At 42.5% G+C, this 20435-nt stretch overlaps 1 protein-coding gene across 1 annotated transcript in view; it reads right to left on the bottom strand.

Annotated features, from left to right (window-relative positions):
- Positions 1–9920: 9920 nt before the first annotated feature.
- LOC309566581 (serine/threonine-protein kinase 4-like) overlaps positions 9921–20435 on the bottom strand; it is a 178704-nt gene continuing 168189 nt past the window's right edge. Inside the window, exon 11 of the mRNA XM_082271769.1 lies at positions 9921–10406. Within this exon, the coding sequence (XP_082127895.1) occupies positions 10248–10406 (159 nt within the window). The 3' untranslated portion in view covers positions 9921–10247. The remainder of the gene's footprint in view (positions 10407–20435) is intronic.

Here is a 20435-nt window from a genome sequence, read left to right as displayed (position 1 = left end):
CAATCACCTTTACATTGTTCTTGACGTAGAGACATACCCCTCCCCCTCTTTTTCCTACCCTGTCCTTCCGGTACACCGAATACCCTTGGATATTTGCCAGCCAGTCATGTGAGGGGTCGAACCAAGTCTCCGCTATTCCCACAAGGTCTATGTCCTCCTCATGTACTAACATTTCCAACTCATCCATTTTATTAGCTAGGCTCCTGGCATTAGCATATACCCCTCTTAGTTTTACGGAAGTTAAACGTGATTGGTGGTAATGTTTATTCCTGTTTGGTCTGAGGTTCTCCCGCACAGACCTACCGATTGACGTTGTGGACCTACTGTCACTGCTGACTCTACAACTGCCTTCTGTCCTTTGCTCCCTCCTAACTGACTCTACTTCTGAGCCCTCCCCCAGTCTCCTAGTTTAAAAGCCCCTCCAACTTGGTGGCCATCTTTCTCCCCAAAAGAGCTGTACCGTCCCCATATAGGCTTGCTTTTAAAAAAATAAATAAATAATACCTTTGTGGGAAGTCACTGGTGAAAGCTGTTTTTTTTTACCCCCCTTGCATTTTACTATGGGGCTCACCCCCAAAAGGGCCCACTGATTTGTCCCAGACTCTTTTCCCAGATTAGTGCAATAGCAGCCAGGCACACAGCCAGGGCCGCTGATAGAAATCATGGGGCCCCGTACAGCCTACCTGATGGGGCCCCTTAAGCCCCATCCTTGGCCCCTCCCTAGACCCCGCCCCTGGCCCCTCCCTAGACGGGTCTGCTACAGGCACTCCTATGGAATGATATAATGTATGAAAAAAACTTTCGCGCCTCTGGTGTTTGCGTTTGGTATGCTGCACGTTTAAATAACTATGATAAGTTATAATATATGATATAAGAAGAAACTGCGCTATACCTCTTGTGGGGTGTACAACATATGGGTACCCAATGTAAACACCCAATGTAAACAGCCGGCTATGCCTATAAGAGTACCTAATGCGTTAGTTACCTAAAACATTATTGGTACTATACCATGAAAAAGTTACCTAAATCATATATTGGTATATATTGCAAAAAACTTCAATACGGTAACATTCCAATAAATTATCAATAAATACAATAGGATAAAGAAGAGGGGTGGGAAAAGTGCAAATGGAATTCCTATGGAATGCTGTGTAGCACAGTTTGAAGCACAGGAAAATATTTTTTCAGCTTCTGGGTTTAGTGTTAAGTGCCGGTTCACATACATGCGATGCGGGATCTCTGCAAATCCACTGCGGGTTCCCACATTGCATTAAAATCGCAAGCAGTTCACACTGCCATATGCGAATCGCTGGGGGTGTCAATGCAAAGTTAACGACACCGCCAGATCAGATCGCAGTGCAAACTGTCAGTTCAGACATAAATCGGATCGCATAGATGTGAACCACCATGCGATCCGATTCTGCTGCGGACCAAAAAATGGTCCTGTGCCAGTTGTGTCTGAATGCGATGCAAATTCAGCCATACAATCCGTATGGCTGAATTTGCATTGCACAGACATCGCATGTGATTTTCAGAGCAGTGTGCTGCGAATCACATGTGATGTTTGACATCGCACTAATGTAAACCGGGACTAAATCCTGGCTTTCACAGACAGTCGGTGATTCTAGTACTAAATCCAAAGGGGGGCACACAGAAAATGCTGAGGCTAAGCTAGCTGTTTTGAAATGGCACTGGGGTGGCTCTGAAATAAATTGCCACCAGTGCTATCCCTACCCCATTTTAAAGCGGTGGTGATGGGAACTCAGGCCTCATATACATAACATTTCTGCACCTGAGGAGCTGCAGGTGCCACCGTATACAGCCTTCTACCACCGTATACAGTTTTCTATACCAGTTCATGTTCTCTTGATAAAAGCTGATGCTTCATATACTGTATATAGAGCTTCAAGTTTATCTTACTGCTCCTCTCTGCACTCTCTTCTGTTCTCTGTTTCTCTCTTCCCTCATTAGTGCATTCTGTTCCTCTTTCTTTTTTTTTCTGGTATTTCATCCTTTCCTCATTCTCCATATATCTTTCTGCTCTTTCATTCTCCCTCTCTGTCCATTCCTCCCTCTGTCCATTTCTCTTTCTTTATCTATCTATGATAATATATATATATATATATATATATTCTATCTCTCTCTGCTGTATCTCTGTCTTTTCAGTCTCTCTCCCTCTCTATCTTTATTCTGTATTATATAATCTTTATCCTCTGTCTCTTTCTTTATCTTTATCTCTTCTTCTCTTTCTTTCTCTCTCTCTCTCTTTATTTCTCTCTCTCCGCCCCTCTCTTTCTGCCTACCTCTTTGCTTCTTTCTCCATTTCTCTTTTTCTTTCTCCTTCTATCCCTCTCCATCTTTATCTTATATCATATAATATTTATCTATCTGTCTCTTTCTGTCTGCCCCTCCATCTGTAATTCTCTCTATATTTCGTTTTCTCCATCTCTCTCTTTCAGTCTCTTTCCTCTTGCATCTCTCTCTATCTCTCTCTTTCTCTATTGCTCTCTCCATCACTCTCTCTCCCTCTCTTTCTCCATCTCTCTCTCATCCCTCTCATCCCTCTCTTTCTCTCTTTCTTTCTCTCTGTCTGGGATCAGAGTTTTTAGATAAAGTGAAAGTGATTTTTAGGGCAGAGTCACAATGTTTCCCACCTCTGGCAGAGAGAACCCTCTTTGTTCATTAGGTATTGAACAGCTCCTGCAACTTTCCCTTGTAACAGAAGTGACAGGATGCCTTCAATGACACTGCTATGGTTATTGATCATTTTACCTGGAAAAAAAAGCTTTTCTGTTCTCAGATAGCTTGACTACACATTTTAAAGCATAACTTTTTTTTTTCTATTTACTATATAGAGGTCTTTAGGCTGACTTTAGACACATTTAGCTACATTAATCCTGCAAACGTTTACAAAGTGAAATACATACAAAGAAACAATCTGGATTTTCTGGGCTTTCCTGAATTTATAGCCCTGCTTGCCTGACTTTGTGTGAAATTCAGAGTTCAGACACAGCTGACTGTTCTGCTGTCTTAGGCACTGTCTAGCAGCCTCACGATCAGGAACCTCTTCTTCTCTTCACTTAACTCTTCCCCTCCTCAGTTCCTGTAGTGCTGCTGCCTGCTTCCTGGAGAAATGTGGCTGAGCTGCTGCTTCCTCCGCCGCCTCACAGCTTCCAGGCCGAGTGGGGAGCAGAGCTGAGTGCCATAAGCAGGGGAAGACAGATCACTCCGCCAGGGCAGGGAAGGCAATAAGCAGGCTGCAGGCAAGAATCCTATGCAGAGCGGGCACTGAACTGACATGCGCCCGAAACAGAAGAAGTAGTCCCTCCCACACATACCAGCACATTATTGCAGAGGGCCCCAGAAAAAGGAAAAAGACTAGTTAAGTAAGTAGGAGAGGGTGCTGCTGTTAATCCAAAAAGGCTTTTTTACATTTTTTTTTTTATTCTGCACTGTTTTTGATTTTAGATTGCCCGGGCCCCCCTGCAGAGCTGAGGACTCAGGGCCCGGTACAACAGGGCCGGTTGTACTGGCTTATCAGCGGCCCTGCACACAGCACTCTTCTGGCTCAATTACAGTCTAGGGCAGGGGACTCCAAACTTTTTAAACAAGGACCAGTTGACTGTGCTTTAGACTTTAGGGGCAGACCTGGATTGGCTAATTGGGAGAACCGGTGGGCCGGTCGGTGCGAGGGGCGTTCCACTGGGTTAAATTACATTTAAACATGTCACCGCGCATGCACCGCCGCCACTCGGGAAAGGCAGTACACGTTCAACTATTCCCGGAAATAGCCGAACGTATACGAGCTTTCCCGAGCGGCGGCGCATGCGCAATGATGTGTTGGCGCCGGGCGGCACCATTTTTAAATCTATGGTGCCTCAGGAACAGGTGAGACTCCTCCACAGCCGCACTACCTGCCATTATGCGGGGCTGCAGGCATACTACAAGAGATGCAGTGCTGTGAGCATGGTGCAGGTGTCTCCTGTAGTATGCCTGAAAAAGGAAAAAGACTACTACAAGAGATGCAGGCATACTACAAGAGATGCAGTGCTGTGAGCATGGTGCAGGTGTCTCCTGTAGTATGCCTGCAGCCCCGCATTTTCCTGTACCATGCCCGCAGCCCCGCTTTCCCCTATACCATGCCCACAGCCCTGCATTCCCCTGTACCATGCCCGCAGCCCCGCATTCTCTATACCATGCCCGCAGCCCCACAGTCCCCTGTACCATGCCTGCATTCTCCTTTACCATGCCCACAGCCCCGCATTCTCCTGTACCATGCCCACAGCCCCGCATTCTCCTGTACCATGCCCGCAGCCCCGCATTCTCCTGTACCAGGCCCGCAGCCCAGCATTCTCCTGTACAATGCCCGCAGCCCTGCATTCTTCTGTACCATGTCCGTAGCCCTGCATTCTCCTGTACAATGCCCACAGCCCTGCATTCTCCTGTACCATTCCTGCAGCCATTGCAAACTTAAATTCTGAGGTTTTAATTACATTATTTTAATAGTCAGTCGTGAACTAAAGTGGGCCGGTCTAAGGCATGAAACTCCAGGGCTGAAAATGAGTCCCACTCCGGCCCTGTTTTGGGGGGACAGACTGTGCCTAGTTGGAGCAAACAATGCCCTATCTTTGCTATTAGGGAGAGAAATGGTATCAGTGGAATAATGTTCCATCGTTGTGTCGGCGAGAGGAATAGTGCCCCACTGTTGGTGGAAGAAATAGTGCCCCACTGTTGGTGTCGGTGGGAAGAAGTGTCCCACTGTTGGTGGGAGGAATAGTGCCCCACTGTTGATGTCGGTGGGAGGAATAGCGCCCCACTGTTGGTGTCGGTGGGAGGAAAAGCGCCCCACTATTGATGTTGGTGAAAAGAATAGTGCCCTACTGTTGGTGTCAGTGGGAGGAATAGTGCCCCACTGTTGGGTGTCAGTGGGAGAAATACTGCCCCAATGTTGGTGTCAGTGGCAGAAAAAATGTCTCAGGGGCCGGATAAAGGCAAGTAAAGGGCTGCATCTGGCCCCCCGGGCCAAAGTTTGGAGACCACTGATAAAGAGCATGCCTGGAAAATATATTCATTGACACGTGGTGATTATATTCTTTAAAGCACACCAATCAGTATCATTTGGCGGGTCTGCCAGTTTGTGTGTGATGCCAATTGTTTCTAAACATTGGATCAATCAGTAATATGGCCATAACTACATTTTGGGTACATTATAAGGATGCATCAAGCTCATCACACATTATTTATACAGTCATTCTACCTATAAGGATTTTAAAGCCCAACTCAGGGCAAAAAATGTTTTTCCCATTCAGTGGGGCTGTGCTTGCACTGTATAAGTTACCGACTCATTTTTTTTCTAGAGGAGAGGAGAGCAGAGATATATACTTACCTGATCCTCCCACCACAAGACTGGTCCAGCATCCCCGAACTCCAGTGGACCCGAGTAGTAGACTGTTCCTAATTGTCATCGCGCTCACAATGGGCTCCATAGACCAGGAACAGTTCAACACTGGACTGTTTTTTTGAGTCTTAGATACAACAAAATAAATCACCTACTGGCTTCTTGTATGCTTTGGGCACTCTAAATTTGAGCTCCAAGCTACACTATATTGCCCAAAGTATTGGGACACTTACCTTTACACACACATGATATTTAATGGCATCCCAGTCTTATAGCTGCAAAGGGTGCGTCAACTCAATTTTGAACCCTACAGACTAACAGCTTTCAACTCTTTTAGGAAGGCTGTCCACAAGGTTTAGGAGTGTGTCTATGGGAATGCTTGACCATTCTTCCAGAAATGCATTTGTGAGGTCAGGTACGGATGTAGGACGAGAAGGCCTGACTCGCAGTCTCCGCTCTAATTCATCCCAAAATTGTTCTAGTTGAGGTCAGAACTCTGTGCAGGCCAGTAAAGTTCCTCCACTCCAAATTCTCTAATCTATGTCCTTATGGACCTTACTTTGTGCACTGGTGCGCAGTCATGTTGGAACAGGAAGGTACCATTCCCAAACTGTTCCCACAAAGTTGGGAGCATGAAATTGTGAAAAATGTTTGGGTATGCTGACGCCTTAAGAGTTCCCTTCACTGGAACTAGCCCTGAAAACCAACCCAACACCATAACCCCCCCTCCACCAAATATTTTGAAGGAGTGGCCTATACTTTTGGCAGGATAGCGTGGATGAGTGAGTTTGGGGTGGAGGAACTTGATGGGTCTGCACAGAGTCCTGACCTAAACCCGAAAGAACACCTTTAAGAAGAATTAGAGCAGGGACTGCGAGCCAGGTCTTCTTGTCCAGCAGCCTGACCTCACAAATGCTCTTCTGGAAGAATGGTCAAACATTCCCATTGACACACTCCTAAACCTTGTGGACAGCCTTCCCAGAAGAGTTGAAGCTGTTATAGCTGCAAGGGGTTGTCCAACTCAATATTAAACCCTACGGACTAAGACTGGGATGCCATTAAAGTTCATGTCCCAATTCTTTTGGCAATTTAGTGTATGTCTACCTATTAAAGCAGTTCTAGCAAGACTTTACTTTAGAAACTGGATCTTCATTTATGTTAGAAAAGTAGATGTTGATGGAAGGCTTCTATACTTCACTCAGCAGACTTTGGTTCGACCAATACTTTATTTTTAACAGATAAAAAGATATTATTTTTAAAAGATATACCGTATTTATCGGCGTATAACACACACTTTTTCCTCCTAAAAATGGAGGAAAAAGTAGCAGTGCGTGTTATACGCCGATATAAGAAAAAAAAAAAATGTCCAGAAAGCACTAGCAGCGCCGAGAGGTAGAAGGGGGCGGGCAGCGCCGAGAGGTAGAAGGTGATGGGCGGCCCCGAGGAGAAGGAAGGACGCGCTGTCATCGGAAGTCCCGCCTCCTATGCCGATGTCAATCATAGGCGCCGGGACTTCCGATAACAGCGCGTCCTTCCTTCTCCTCGGCGCCGCCCGCCCCCTTTTACTTTTCGGCGCTGGATGCTTTCTGGACAAGTGATTTCTTTAGTGGCACTGGCGCTGGCGAGGCTGCAATAATGGGCGCTGGTGAGGCTGCAATTATCGGCGCTGGCGAGGCTGCATGTAAGGGCACTGGCGAGGCTGCATGTAAGAGCACTGGCAAAGCTGCATGTAAGGGCACTGGCAAGGCTGCATGTAAGGGCACTGGCAAGGCTGCATGTAAGGGCACTGGCGAGGCTGCATGTAAGGGCACTGGCGAGGCTGCATGTATGGGCACTGGCAAGGCTGCATGTATGGGCACTGGCGCTGGCGAGGCTGCAATTATGGGCGCTGGCGAGGCTGCAATTATGGGCACGGGCGAGGCTGCGTGTATGGGCACTGCGCTGGCGAGGCTGCAATTATGGGCACTGGTGCTGGCGAGGCTGCATGTATGGGCACTGGCGAGGCTGCAGGTATGGACACTGCGCTGATGAGGCTGCATTCGTGGTCACTAGTAAGACTACATTTAATTTTTAAAAAAATGTTCAAAGCTGTTTATTTTAAATTTCAGCTTTTTTCCTGAAATTTCTGCCCTAAAATTTAGGTGCGTGTTATACGCCGGCGCGTGTTATACGCCGATAAATACGGTAATTCCAACTTATACTGAGTTTGGTGGTCTATTAAAGTAGCAGTGAAGTTTGTTAAAAAAAAATAAAAAATCACCCTGCACAATGTCATAATGTGCTAGTATGCATTTCATACTAGAACATGATGTCATCGGCTGCTGCTCCATGGATTATCTCCTAAACTATGCATTTTATGTCCCTGACTGGTGCTTTGTGGAATATCTCCTAAATTATGCATTTTATTATAAGCTTACCTGTAGCTAAAAGTACCAGAAACAACTTTACTACCACTTCATGGCCTTTATCATCAGTAGCAAAACACCGAAAAGGTGTTACGGTGGAGACAAGAGAGTTGAATCGGCCAGTTTTTTTTTTGCAGCTCCCAGATATCCTTATGGCAAGATATCAGCAGTCTATCGTTTGATCACAACTTTGTTATGGTTAGTCACAAGCTAAGCTGAAGTGGGAAGGGTGGACCATAATTAGGGAAAACAAATTCAACAATATTTAACCACTTTAAATATTGCTACTGCGGCACAGTGGCTCGTTATCGTCTGGCGACGTAGACCTACGTCACCAGACATTCCCCTCTCTCGGCGGTCACAGCGGGAGTCGGGCCAGGGGAGGAGCGGCGGTGATCACCGTTGCTCTTTCCCGATAGTCGGGGATCGCGTGTGGAAATATGTAAACAAAGCGGGCGGATCTCCTAAGTGACAGGCAGGGTCAGATTGCAGGATTCCGCATTGCTGAACCTGCGATCTGTCCCTGTGTCACTCAGTCACCTCCCCCCACACATGCTAGTAAGCACCAGGCATACATTAACCCCTCCCTCTCCAATAAAATTAACCCCTTCCCTGCCAGTGTCATTTTTACAGTAACAGTGCATATTTATAGCACTGATTACTATAGTAATGTCACTGGTACCCCCAAAAGTGTCAAAAATGTCAGTCAAGGGTCCGATCTGTCCGCCGCAATGTCGCAGTCCCGCAAAAAAAAAAAAACAATAAAAAGGACATAAATTTCCAGTAGTTAGTAGCTGCGATAACTTTTGCGCAAACCAATCAAAATACGCTTATTGCGATTTTGTTTACCAAACATATGTAGCAGAAAACAAATTGGCCTAAAATGTTAAAAAATTTAGATGTTTACATTTTTTGGGGGGGGGGGGGATTTCATATACAAAAAATGTGAAAAATATTGTTATTTTTTCAAAATTATCGCTATTTTTTTGTTTATAGCGCAAAAAGTAAAAATCGCACAGGTGATCAAATACCACCAAAAGAAAGCTCTATTTGTGGGAAAAAAAAGAACATCAATTTAATTTGGGTACAGCGTTGCCCGACCGCGCAATTGTCCATTAAAATAACGCAGTGCCTAATCGCAAAATATGGCCTGGTCAGGAATGGGGTAAAGTCTTCCGGTCTTAAAGCGGTTAAAAATACGCTCATTGAGAAATTTTTTGTCAAAGACATGTAGCTAAATACATTTTGGCCTAAATATATGACAAAAATTGAATATATTGGATATTTTTTAACTGTCAAAGTAGAAAAATAGTTATTTTTTCAAAATTGTCGCATTTTTTTTATTAATATCGCAAAAAATAAAAATCGCAGAGGTGATCAAATACCACCAAAAGAAAGCTCTGTTTGTGGGAAAAAAGGACAAAAATTTTGTTTGGGTACGGCGTTGCATGACCGTGCAATTGTCAGTTAAAGTCGCACAGTGCCAAATCGCAAAAAGTGGCCCAGACGTAAGACCGCAAAATCCTCCGGTGGTAAAGTGGTTAAAGCACAGCACTGTAAACGTGTCCTAAATCATTGATAATAATAAATGTTCACCACCGGCACCACACCACAATCTAATATTGTCAATGTCAACAAGGACTGGAAAGCAATATTCGCTTCCCATTATACTATAATTGGGCCCTAAAGATACACATTACAAAACACAAGCAATTTTCATACACAAAACATTGTTTTAATCTTAATAAATTCTATACATCCGAATATAAATCAATAAGACTTATCTCCAAAATATAAAAATATTTCGCAATAAAAATAAAAGAAAAACACAAAATGTTATATATATTACAAAATATAAAAGTCCAGTCATATTTAAGGAGGCATAAAAAAAAAAAAAAAACTCCAAGCAATATTCTACAGTAAGTGAACTTCAAATACTCTCCAGAAAACATTGCAACTGGGCTACAGTTAGAAATCCAACTCCACGTACCTATGGATTAAAGAGATTTTCTGAGGATATTGGACTGTGAACTGGGCCTGATGACTGACCAAGTTGCCTTCAGTCATGGTGACTGACCAAGTTGCCTTCAGTCATGGTGACTGACCAAGTTGCCTTCAGTCATGGTGACTGACCAAGAGGGGGGCTAAGTCTACAGCCTAAGTGGTCAAGGTCTTTATGTAGGGCAGAAAAGATTGAAGAGACAGCTGGGAGTGAAAAGGTGATGGACTCAGTTCTCCAAAAGGCTTAAGCACAGAGGACAGGATGCAAATTACCTGCCTCCACTTCACCTCCCAAGAAATGAGGTTCATGTTTTTCTAAAGCAACTCAACCTGTTGCTGTATTTCGATGAAAAGCTGAACCCCTGGACATGTAGGGTGTGTCCCATGTGTTCTTCCATGGCTCAGTTTTAACGATGACTCAAGTGTATCGGTTAAGCGCCAGCTTAAAAATTTTGCTGCCTTCGTTTCTTGGAATCAATGGCTTCTAGTATAGGCTGACGCTTGGCTTGGTATCTTTGATGGATTTCTTCAATTTCCTGATTCATCATTGGATCCAGTTCATTTAGTTTCTTCTGGAGTTCATCAACACTCCAGTCTTTTAACTAGACAGATACAAATATAAAAATTAGGCATGGACACACAGTATAGAACAAAATACATTTAAAGGGCTATTATAAATTGTAAGTAAATGTAGGCTACCCACTCTGCTTCTTGAAACATACTATATCCTGTACAGGGATTATAGACTGAGTAAAACTGATGCAGGTAACAATTTAATTCAAGTGAGAACAATTGCAACAGATCTCCTCCAGTCAGTGTGACCTCCATTCATTTTAAAGAGATGGTGATTTGAATCATTTATAATAATTACAATATAGACGCTATGATATTTTCTAACATGCTCTGAGCAAATTTGCAACTTTTAATGACTGGCAACACAAGGACAGTGGTGTCACTGTGTTAGTAAATGTTTTGAAGCTGGTTGGTGATTCAACTGAGTCTGATGTATTTTGGGAGACTTAAGCCTAATACAGACTATGAGCAAATCGGACGACCGATATTCAGATTTTTCACAAAAGTGCGCATCATGATGTAGTCAGAATGGTATTGACTTGTAAGAAAATTCTCGACCTACAAAGGCAAAAGTGGACAAACGTACAAGCTACATACTAGTGTGATACTAGTGTGATAGAAGAGGACGTGTACGGTTGTTCTTTTGCTTCTGATCATGCACGTTTTTTACTATTTGATTATTTCCATACGATTACTGTACACATTATCCTCTTCATGCCTAAGCCTATTTCTGACATTTACTTACAAGTTAAAATCAGTTTTTTTTGCTAGAAAATTACTTGGAACCCCTAAACATTATATATATTTTTTAGCAGAGATCCTAGAGAATAAAATGGCGATCATTGCAATATTTTATGTCACAGCGGTCTTTCAAATGTAATTTTTTTTAAATAAATACACTTTCATGAACTAAAAAAAAAAAAAAAAAAAAACAGGCAAGTTAGCCCAAATTTTTTTGTATATTGTGAAAGATGATGTTACGCCAAGTAAATAGATACCCAACATGTCATGCTTTAAAACTGCGCACACTCGTGGAATGGGGACAAACTATGTTACTTAAAAATCTCCATAGCTGAAGCTAAGATTTTTAATGGCTACCTGTTTAGAGTTACAGAGGAGGTCTAGTTCTAGAATTATTGCTCTCGCTCTAATGATTGTGGCAATACCTCACATGTTTGGTTTAAACACTGTTTACATATGCGTTCACTTCTGTGCTAGAGCGCTTTAAATCTTTTTTTTCTCTTATTTATTTATTTTTTTTTTTACACTGTTTCTGTAAAATAATTTTTTTTTTATCACTTTTATTTCAGAACAATAAAACATCCCTTGTGACAGTATTGGGCAGTGACAGGTCCTCTTCATGGAGGGATCTGGGGTCTAAAAGGCCAAATTTGGCTGTTTGGAATACTGTCTTTTTTTTTTTTTTTATCTAGCGCCTTTAAGGCTCCAGTAAAGGGAAGTGATGGCATGACATCACTTCCGGGTTTCTACATCGGAGACTTGATCAAAGCTAAATACGGCTTTGTTTGGGTTTTCGGCCAGCCGTCGGGCATCCCCTCCCATTCCTTGTAATAACAACCGAGTGGCTGCTCAGTCGCATTGGTCGTTATTACGAGAAAGCCAACCGTCTCTCTAAAAAACGGTACAGGGGTGATGCCTTCAGATGCAGGCATCACCCTAGCACAACCCCTTGAAGCCGAGGCCACATATTTCTGTCGGCGGGAAGGGGGTTAAACAAAAATCAGATGTTGTGTTCACGTACAAACAACATTTTCTAGCTTGCACCCTCGGTTTTTGTTGTCTGAAAAAGTCCAAATCACCTGTCGAAAGCAATATACTAACGATCAGATAATTTTATTGTGTGTATTGGCCTTTACCCTTTCAATTTTGCAAACAAAAACCTAACAACAGCACATTGTTTCAGACCTAGGTAAAATATTTAATGAACTAAACCAGACAGGACCCTGGCTCCTCAAAAGTGTAAGTGGGTGTATTGGGTGGGGGGCTCATGGGGATAGCTGTAGGAGACTGAATACTAGGCAAGGCCCCATCTAGTGTCTATACCTTTGCATTTACAAGATACGCTTAAAAGTAGCAAACAATGGGCAATACTAGTATAACCTTCCTGAGACACATTTTGTGGGAACAGGTCAAGAATGCAAAAAGATCAACATAAGAGGTAAGGCAGCTGTGTTCCCTAATGAAATACTGGGGGAAAACGGAAATTTTACAGTACCTACATAAAATTATGTGTTAACTGTAAAACAAAGGCAGTTCATTCAGGAACCGATGAGACATCCAAATACAGTCCCAAGTAAGAGGGGTGAGCAAAACAAACCAAGTGCCAAGGCAACACTAAAGGAGAATAGTATTACTAGAAGCTATTGCAGCCTGCAGGACCTTATGTCCAAAGCTGCCATCTGCTGATGCAACTAGATGTGCATAATAGAACTTTGTGAATGTGTGAACAGAAGACCAGAAAGCTGGCTTGCATACCTGAGAGATTGATACCTGGTGTCAAAAGACCCAGGAAGTACTCACGTCTCTGGTTAAATCAGCAGTGACAAGAAACAGATGGTTCCATTCCCTTGCGAAAAAAGTCTGTGAATAGTCAGGTGAATCCAATTTGAGATAGTCACAAGTGGATAATCTGCAATGATCATCTAGAATTACAACCAGGGAGTCCATCTTTGAAAAAATTTACCCCAATAGCTTTACCCTATTTAGTATGCAGGGCAATCTCCCTTGGATGAGGCAGTGGTGGACCAAAGGAAGGAAGCACAAAATTCTTTACTAAGTTGGAAAGTGTACACAACCTTAGACCTAGGTCTTAAAACAACCTATGAAGGACATATAAAGGTGACTTGCAAAAAATGGCTGCCAGCTTGAAGACCCTTCTGGGTGAACTAATGGCAACAAAAAAAAGCTATTTTTGAGACAGGACACTAATAAAAAGTGGGGTTGGGTCATAGTGGTATGCCTGGTGGGCATGCCCAGCAAAGCTTTGCCAGAGTGCAATCCCCTAAAGATACCAGCCTATAATCCAGGGTCCATGAATATCCCACCTATGTCCTGTACTGCACAATTAAGATATTACATTTCTGGCACAAAGCTACAATGTTTATTGCAATACAAAAAAAAAAGGAACAAAACAAAGGAACAAACTGAAATATAAATTATTTAAAAATAGAAATAAAAAAGTAATAGCTAAGTGGCTAATAAGGAAGGGGTGATTAAGGAACATTTGGGTAACTAGAGTTAAAAAAGGATTATGAGGGGGGTATAGCAAGCTGTTTTATTTACACAGTAAGTCACGGCCGTCCTCAGGGGATGAGAAGTGTTGGCAGGTTGGGATTACCAGTGGGGAGGGGGGGGGGGGAACAGGGCATGCTAAATACGCCTTGCGTAGCGTACTCTGGTCAAGTTAATTTCATGCTTATGTAGCAAGCATAAGGTACAAGGCTAGGTAAAGGGACTTTTGCCCACTGAGTCTCCAGAATGCCACCGCTTCCACTTATACGTCCCTTTACTGTGCTGCTATGGATGTTTTGTTGGAGACTTTGTGAAATATTAAGTGCTTCCACCTAAAAAGAAAGGGCAAGACCTCCTCTTAGGATGAAGTATTAGGGCCTGAGATCCCATTACCAGGCCTGAACACTTATGTGAGGGAGAGGGTGACATCCACCCAGTGAAAGCTTGGGCACCAATCAACGTAAGGCTTACACGTGTATTGACTTCTAGCTCTAAAGAAGGAATGGTAGCGTATCATGGCAAAGATGGGTATGAGTGGATCTGAATAGACAAAGTGGCAGGGCCTCTTTAGCAAAGAAATTGGATGAAATCTATTGCTTGGAGCACTGCTAATACAGATCTGACAGCTGATGGGAATACAGATATTACTGGTGTAACTTTCTAATGACCTTGGTGCAAATCCACATATGCATTATGTTTAAAATAAACATGGATTGATTTAAAGGAGAGAAAACACATCACAACAGAAACCCATACTGAGCTGAAGTGAAGACTTTAGACTGTATTGATCTCTGACTTCAGATCTGCTGTATCTAATTACAGCACTTGCTCCCTCCATTGAAGATAACAATGCTTTTTAGCCTGAAACGTCTTTGATATCAACCAGGGAAAATTCTGTTTATGTTCTCATATGTCTTGAGAACCGGACAAACAGGAAAATTTTCAGGCAGAAAATAGCCTGGTCACCGTTCTAAAGCTGCATATTGAGAAATATAGCATTATTCAAATGTTACTCCACCTTTTGGACATTGTATTAATAAATACGTCCTACTCACATAGCTCAACTTTTAATAATTTGTTAGTCGTTTATTCCTATAGGTCTAAGCATTTGCTGATTGGTGGGAAATGTTTAAGGTCCCCTTACTGATGAGCAGGTGCTCCATTAGCAACAGAAAGATGCATGAGGACTGGTGCAAAATTATTTTTTTTTGGTAACCTAATGGAGGACACAGAAGTGTACTCTTTAACATGTGGGTATAGCCACCTCCAGGAAGTTAGGACTCTATGCAAATTAAAGACCGACACCAGCGGCTATACACCAACACATAGGCAGACAGTGAAGAACATTAGAAGGTAAAACAAACTGTTGAAGACTAAACTTTCATGGATCATGGTTAATGAACACCTTTCGGCTATTTTACATAATAGACTTGCTTTCTTCGAGAAAATTTGAAATCCATGGATTAAATACAGTGACTTGCAAAAGTATTTGGCCCCCTTGAACTTTTCGACCTTTTGCCACATTTCAGGCTTCAAACATAAAGATATAAAACTGTAATTTTTTGTGAAGAATCAACAAGTGGGACACAATCATGAAGTGGAACGAAATTTATTGGATATTTCAAACTTTAACAAATAAAAAACTGAAAAATTGGGCGTGCAAAATTATTCAGCCCCCTTAAGTTAATACTTTGTAGCGCCACCTTTTGCTGCGATTACAGCTGTAAGTCGCTTGGGGTATGTCTCTATCAGTTTTGCACATTGAGAGACTGAAATTTTTGCCCATTCCTCCTTGCAAAACAGCTTGAGCTCAGTGAGGTTGGATGGAGAGCGTTTGTGAACAGCAGTTTTCAGTTCTTTCCACAGATTCTCAATTGGATTCAGGTCTGGACTTTGATTTGGCCATTTTAACACCTGGATATGTTTATTTGTGAACCATTCCATTGTAGATTTTGCTTTATGTTTTGGATCATTGTCTTGTTGGAAGACAAATCTCCATCCCAGTCTCAGGTCTTTTGCAGACTCCATCAGGTTTTCTTCCAGAATGGTCCTGTATTTGGCTCCATCCAACTTCCCATCAATTTTAACCATCTTCCCTGTCCCTGCTGAAGAAAAGCAGGCCCAAATCATGATGCTGCCACCACCATGTTTGACAGTGGGTATGGTGTGTTCAGGGTGATGAGCTGTGTTGCTTTTACGCCAAACATAACGTTTTGCATTGTTGCCAAAAAGTTCGATTTTGGTTTCATCTGGCCAGAGCACCTTCTTCCACATGTTTGGTGTGTCTCCCAGGTGGCTTGTGGCAAACTTTAAACGACACTTTTTATGGATAGCTTTAAGAAATGGCTTTCTTCTTGCCAATCTTCCATAAAGGCCAGATTTGTGCAGTATACGACTGATTGTTGTCCTATGGACAGAGTCTCCCACCTCAGCTGTAGATCTCTGCAGTTCATCCAGAGTGATCATGGGTCTCTTGGCTGCATCTCTGATCAGTCTTCTCCTTGTATGAGCTGAAAGTTTAGAGGGACGGCCAGGTCTTCGTAGATTTGCAGTGGTCTGATACTCCTTCCATTTCAATATTATCGCTTGCACAGTGCTCCTTGGGATGTTTAAAGCTTGGGAAATCTTTTTGTATCCAAATCCGGCTTTAAACTTCTCCACAACAGTATCTCGTACCTGCCTGGTGTGTTCCTTGTTCTTCATGATGCTCTCTGTGCTTTAAACGGACCTCTGAGACTATCACAGTGCAGGTGCATTTATACGGAGACTTGATTACACACAGGTGGATTCTATTTATCATCATTAGTCATTTAGGTCAACATTGGATCATTCAGAGATCCTCACTGAACTTCTGGAGAGAGTTTGCTGCACTGAAAGTAAAGGGGCTGGATAATTTTGCACGCCCAATTTTTCAGTTTTTTATTTGTTAAAAAAGTTTGAAATATCCAATAAATGTAATTCCACTTCATGATTGTGTCCCACTTGTTGTTGATTCTTCACAAAAAATTACAGTTTGATATCTTTATGTTTGAAGCCTGAAATGTGGCAAAAGGTCGAAAAGGGGGCCGAATACTTTCTCAAGGCACTGTACCTCTCTGGAGCCTCATGGGATATCTAAAGCCTACTGCACACTACGTTTTTTTTCATTCAACCTGAGGGCTGAACGAAAAAAAAACCAACTAGCTTGGAAAGGGGATCCTGTACTAACAATCTGATGTTAGTAGAGCAATATCTCCTTCTAAACTATTGTGTTCTGACAAGTGGACAGGCCCCCGCCAGTGGCTGCAAGCACTGATTAGATGCCAATCAGCAGACCTTTTTCAGTCATGCCCCTTTGACAGAAGCTGGACATTCCCCAAGCTTCTGTCAGACCGGTTGGCGTTTACAAGAGCTGAATGTCGGCTGTTTTTTATTGAACTGGCAGATCCCACCGATATTCGGCCCGTGTGTTAAGACAGCACATATCTGAATAGGATGGGCTGCACTTACTTTTCTACTCTTGTTTTCACTTTTATCTATCTCTATCAGGCTCCCTGGCCCTTAAGGATGATAGCAAGACAGATGTAGGCCAACAAGGCAATTTTATATGCTTAGACATCTATAGCTAAAGCGTAATCTGTCTTTAATTTACCACTCACCCCTATTGTGTAGGAGGAACTAATTTGGTGATATTGTTGTACCATGCTGTTGCCCTCCCTATATCTGTAATATTAGCAAAAGTGTGGTGTAGGATTTAGTTCATGTTGGAAAATCCTATAAATATTACAAACGTATGTCTTCCGTGTTGCACCATGGGAGTACCATACTTACTACTATACTGTCAAATGTTGTCATGTGTAATGACGTTTGCATGCTTTGTACATCCTTTGAAATACATAATAAACCAAAAATACATAAAACCAAAGTAAAACAACTTTCCATAAAATAGCTTACCTGTGGCAACAAGCAAACACAAAGGAGCAGTACCCTCCAATGAACTAATAATGAATAGGAGTTAAATATTTTCTCCCATTGTTATTTGGAGGACACAGAAGTCTAGTCTTCAATGTGTGGGATTTCTAAAAGCAATCCCTTAAATCCAGGATCCAAAAAGGGGGCAAACATGCCCTATCAAGCCTCAAAAATAACATGATGAAATCACATGCAGCCTGCGGGATGTTACGTCCAAGGCTAGCATCTGCCAGGCATCTCTGACAGGCACATCCACCCGGTAAAACTTGGTAAAGGTGTGGATCTAGGACCAGGTACAAGCTTTGAAATCTTGGAAGAATAATGGCTAGTGTTGAAAAGCCCAGGCGTTGGTCAAACACATGAATGCAAAGTAGAGTTTAGAGCATGAGAAAGTCTATGTGATGCAAACCAAAACCACTGTACTGCATGCCTGAGCAGGCCGTTCCTGTGAAGTATGCAACTGAATAAACTGCTCACAGGAGGACAACAAAGGAGGGGTAAGGTAATGGCAGATGCCCACACTACAATGGTGATGCAAAATGGTTAAGGAGACTCAGTATATTTTAAAGGGCCCAACAAAAGAAAGGCCCTTTTCACAGTTGGTAAGACCAGCGACTCTTCAGTTCCAGCCTTTAAGTGAAGTCTGGTCTGACGCTAGGACTGGGTAGAACTACTGTGGTGAACTTCCAGATTTAGAGATCTGGTATGACACCATACAAGCAGCAATGTCAAAGTGTGTAGAACACAGAGCGTGGCATGGCTATTTTAGTCACCAATGGTCACTCAGGATTGGCAGGGTTGTCACAGTAAAATACCAATTTGGGAGTCTGGGAAGAAACCAACATTTTTTGGATGCTTAAGTCCAGGATCATGTAATCTGGTCTGAGATAGTCATCGGCTTCTTGATAAAAGAATCTTCAGAACCTACAGTACAAGTCTAAATAGAGCAGTCTTGCCTAAAGACATCCTACCTGCTCAAACTAAACTGAGCTTAGGTGTATGTGTAGGGGTATAGACACTAGATATGACTACTCGAAACTTCCTAGAAGCAGCGTCTTTACATGTCCATAAATACCCAAAAGACAACAGAGTGCACACCAACCATATCCAGTTAGGTCCATAAATATTGGGACATCGACAATTGTAATCTTTTTGGCTCTATATACCACCACAATGGATTTGAAATGAAACAAACAAGATGTGCATTAACTGCAGACATTCGGCTTTAATTTGAGGGTATTTACATCCAAATCAGGTGAAAGGTGTGGGAATTACAACAGTTTGTATATGTGCCTCCCACTTTTTAAGGGACCAAAAGTAATGGGACAATTGGCTGCTCAGCTGTTCCATGGACAGGGGTGTGTTATTCCCTCATTATCCCATTTACAAGGAGCAGATAAAAGGTCCAGATTTAATTTCAAGTGTGCCATTTGCATTTGGAATCTGTTGCTGTCAACTCTCAATATGAGATCCCAGAGCTGTCACTATTAGTGAAGCAAGCCATCATTAGGCTGAAAAAACAAAACAAACCCTTTAGAGAGATGGCAAAAACATTAGGTGTGGCCAAATCAACTGTTTGGAACATCCTTAAAAAGAAAGAACGCACCGGTGAGCTCAGCAACACCAAAAGACCTGGAAGACCACGGAAAACAACTGTGGTGGATGACCAAAGAATTCTTTCCCTGGTGAAGAAAACACCCTTCACAACAGTTGGCCAGATCAAGAACACTCTCCAGGATGTAGGTGTATGTGTGTCAAAGTCAACAATCAAGAGAAGACTTCACCAGAGTGAATACAGGGGGTTCACCACAAGATGTAAACCGTTGGTGAGCCTCAAAAACAGGAAGGCCAGATTAGAGTTTGTCAAACAATATCTAAAAAAGCCTTCACAGTTCTGAAACAACATCCTATGGACAGATGAGACCAATATCAACTTGTACCAGAGTGATGGGAAGAGAAGAGTATGGAGAACCAAAGGAACTGCTCATGATCCAAAGCATACCACCTCATCAGTGAAGCATGGTGGTGGTAGTGTCATGGCGTAGGCATGTATGGCTGCCAATGGAACTTGGTTTCTCTTCTCTTGATGATGTGACTGCTGACAAAAGCAGCAGGATGAATTCTGAAGTGTTTCGGGCAATATTATCTGCTCATATTCAGCCAAATGCTTCAGAACTAATTGGACGGCGCTTCACAGTGCAGATGGACAATGACCCGAAGCATACTGCGAAAGCAACCAAAGAGTTTTTTAAGGGAAAGAAGTAAAGTGTTATGAAATGGCCAAGTCAATCATCTGACCTGAATCCGATTGAGCATGCATTTCACTTGCTGAAGACAAAACTGAAGGGAAAATGCCCCAAGAACAAGCAGGAACTGAAGACAGTTGCAGTAGAGGCATGGCAGAGCATCACAAGGGATGAAACCCAGTGTCTGGTGATGTCTATGTGTTCCAGACTTCAGGCTGTAATTGACTGCAAAGGATTTGCAACCAAGTATTAAAAAGTGAAAGTTTGATTTAGGATTGTTAATCTGTCCCATTACTTTTTTCCCTTAAAAAGTGGGAGGCACATATACAAACTGTTGAAATTCCTACACCTTTCACCTGATTTGGATGTAAATACCCTCAAATTAAAGCTGAAAGTCTGCAGTTAAAGCACATCTTGGTTGTTTCATTTCAAATCCAGTGTGGTGGTGCATAGAGCCAAAAAGATTAGAATTGTGTTGATGTCCCAATATTTATGGACCTGACTGTATGCCCCACTAAAAGATCATCACTCACGAGCAAATGCAAGATCCTCAAATTCAGCATGTCAACAATGTAATATGCACTGATGAATTTAATCAAGTCTTTTTAA

Source organism: Pelophylax lessonae, assembly GCF_965119305.1.
Source record: "Pelophylax lessonae genome assembly, chromosome: 11".
Taxonomy (NCBI): Eukaryota; Metazoa; Chordata; class Amphibia; order Anura; family Ranidae; genus Pelophylax; species Pelophylax lessonae.
Note: the sequence above shows the minus strand (reverse complement) of the source record. Positions and strands in the feature narration are given on the sequence as shown.